Below are 1,557 nucleotides of genomic sequence, written 5' to 3' on the forward strand. Positions count from 1 at the left end.
GTTTTAAAAAATAAATTTGTTAATTACAATTGTTATCTAATCAGTAGTAAAGTGGAACTATAAATAAATTGGTTTATATATATAATATAATGAATAAGTAGAAAAGTAGCAAAACTGCACTCAGCCGTTGCTATTAGTCATTGCAAACAGGAGAAATTTTGTAGAAACATTCAGAAACATTATCGATAGAAATAATACATGTAATTATTTTTTAGTTTGAGCGGTAGACCTCATCAAGTCATCAGTAATGCAGATTCTAAATACTGGTATTCCTGGGAATTTTGTAGAAAATCTGATTAGCTTTAAATGATTCTGAGGCATGACTAAATCATTTCCTAAAGTCTCATTTTATTCGTTAGGGTAAGCTGCTTAATATATGGATACAGGAAAATATGTGCGTGTTTAAGTTTACATATATCACACACATACAAATATGCACGTATATAAGAGTTGCAAATACGGCTTGAGGGACAAAACTTACGCTTTGCGTATGTGCGCGTGTACGAGTGATTGAATCTAAACTCTCTTTGCGAAAAAGTGACCTTTTCACCGTTGAGATTTCGAGATCTCATGATTGACTGTACCGATCTTAATCAGACTGGTCGCAAATTACGCGCGCAATAAAAATTATACATATAAGAAATATATATCGTTTATACATTTTTTTACTATTTTATAATATATGAGATATTTTAATCAAAAGCTTGAATTACGTGAAAACTCCAGATAAGCTTATTGATACAGTGTTGTGGTAGTATAAACATAGCCCTATAATGAACAGTCACTTTTTTGTGTATTTGACGCGGTACTACCGTATCACTTGATTATCAGATATTTTATTAGTTGAATAGCAGATAGGTAAGATACAAGACAAAATAAATTATAGTGAAATTATTACTCAAATTACTAAAGAGTATACATATAACATAGTCCAATAACATACAACTTTAAAAACAATGTAATCAAAATTACAAGTTTACAATAAATTTGTGTTTTGTACTGTTGTGTTACAGTTGCGTTATCCGTAAAATATGATGAATACCAATAATATTCAGCACGATATAAAATCTAGCTCGAAAAACTTGGACGAAGATGGACTTGTAATGTTATTTAAAGACATATTCGGAGTAAATTCTCAAAATAAATTTCCAAATAATTTCGATACCTGGACCGTAAAAAAGCAATGCGACTGGATAATAAAAAACATAGCAGAATTCTTCCCAAACATGCCGCAGTCTTTACAGAGCATTATTCCAGCTGCCTTTTGCCAATTAGATAATGACCGAACCTTGGAGAAATTACCTGAATGGATGGATATGGATAAATATCGCAGGGGACAAAAATTTGTCCAGAAAAATTACACCGCGATCACCATATCCAAAGTAATGGGCCTGATGTATATTTATACGTTTCAAGAAGAACTGAAGCCAATTATTTTGGGAGCACATAGCCATACGCCGTATTTAGCATTCCAAAGGTATCTTTTTAAAATATTGTATTTATATATAAACATATAAAAAAAAGTAGATAAATATATGCACATAAATATATTTTATA

The 1,557-nt window shown here is 30.6% G+C and overlaps 1 protein-coding gene across 1 annotated transcript; it reads left to right on the forward strand.

Annotated features, from left to right (window-relative positions):
* The first annotated feature begins 55 nt into the window (after positions 1 to 55).
* Positions 56 to 1,535, forward strand: LOC112454770. The gene is made up of 2 exons (XM_025016341.1): positions 56 to 360; positions 1,014 to 1,535. Exon 2 carries the CDS (start codon positions 1,032 to 1,034, stop codon positions 1,515 to 1,517), a length of 486 nt encoding a protein of 161 aa, XP_024872109.1. The 5' UTR covers positions 56 to 360; positions 1,014 to 1,031; the 3' UTR covers positions 1,518 to 1,535.
* Positions 1,536 to 1,557: the final 22 nt, after the last annotated feature.

Source organism: Temnothorax curvispinosus, unplaced genomic scaffold, assembly GCF_003070985.1.
Source record: "Temnothorax curvispinosus isolate PA1 unplaced genomic scaffold, ASM307098v1 QBEX01005319.1, whole genome shotgun sequence".
Lineage (NCBI taxonomy): Eukaryota > Metazoa > Arthropoda > Insecta > Hymenoptera > Formicidae > Temnothorax > Temnothorax curvispinosus.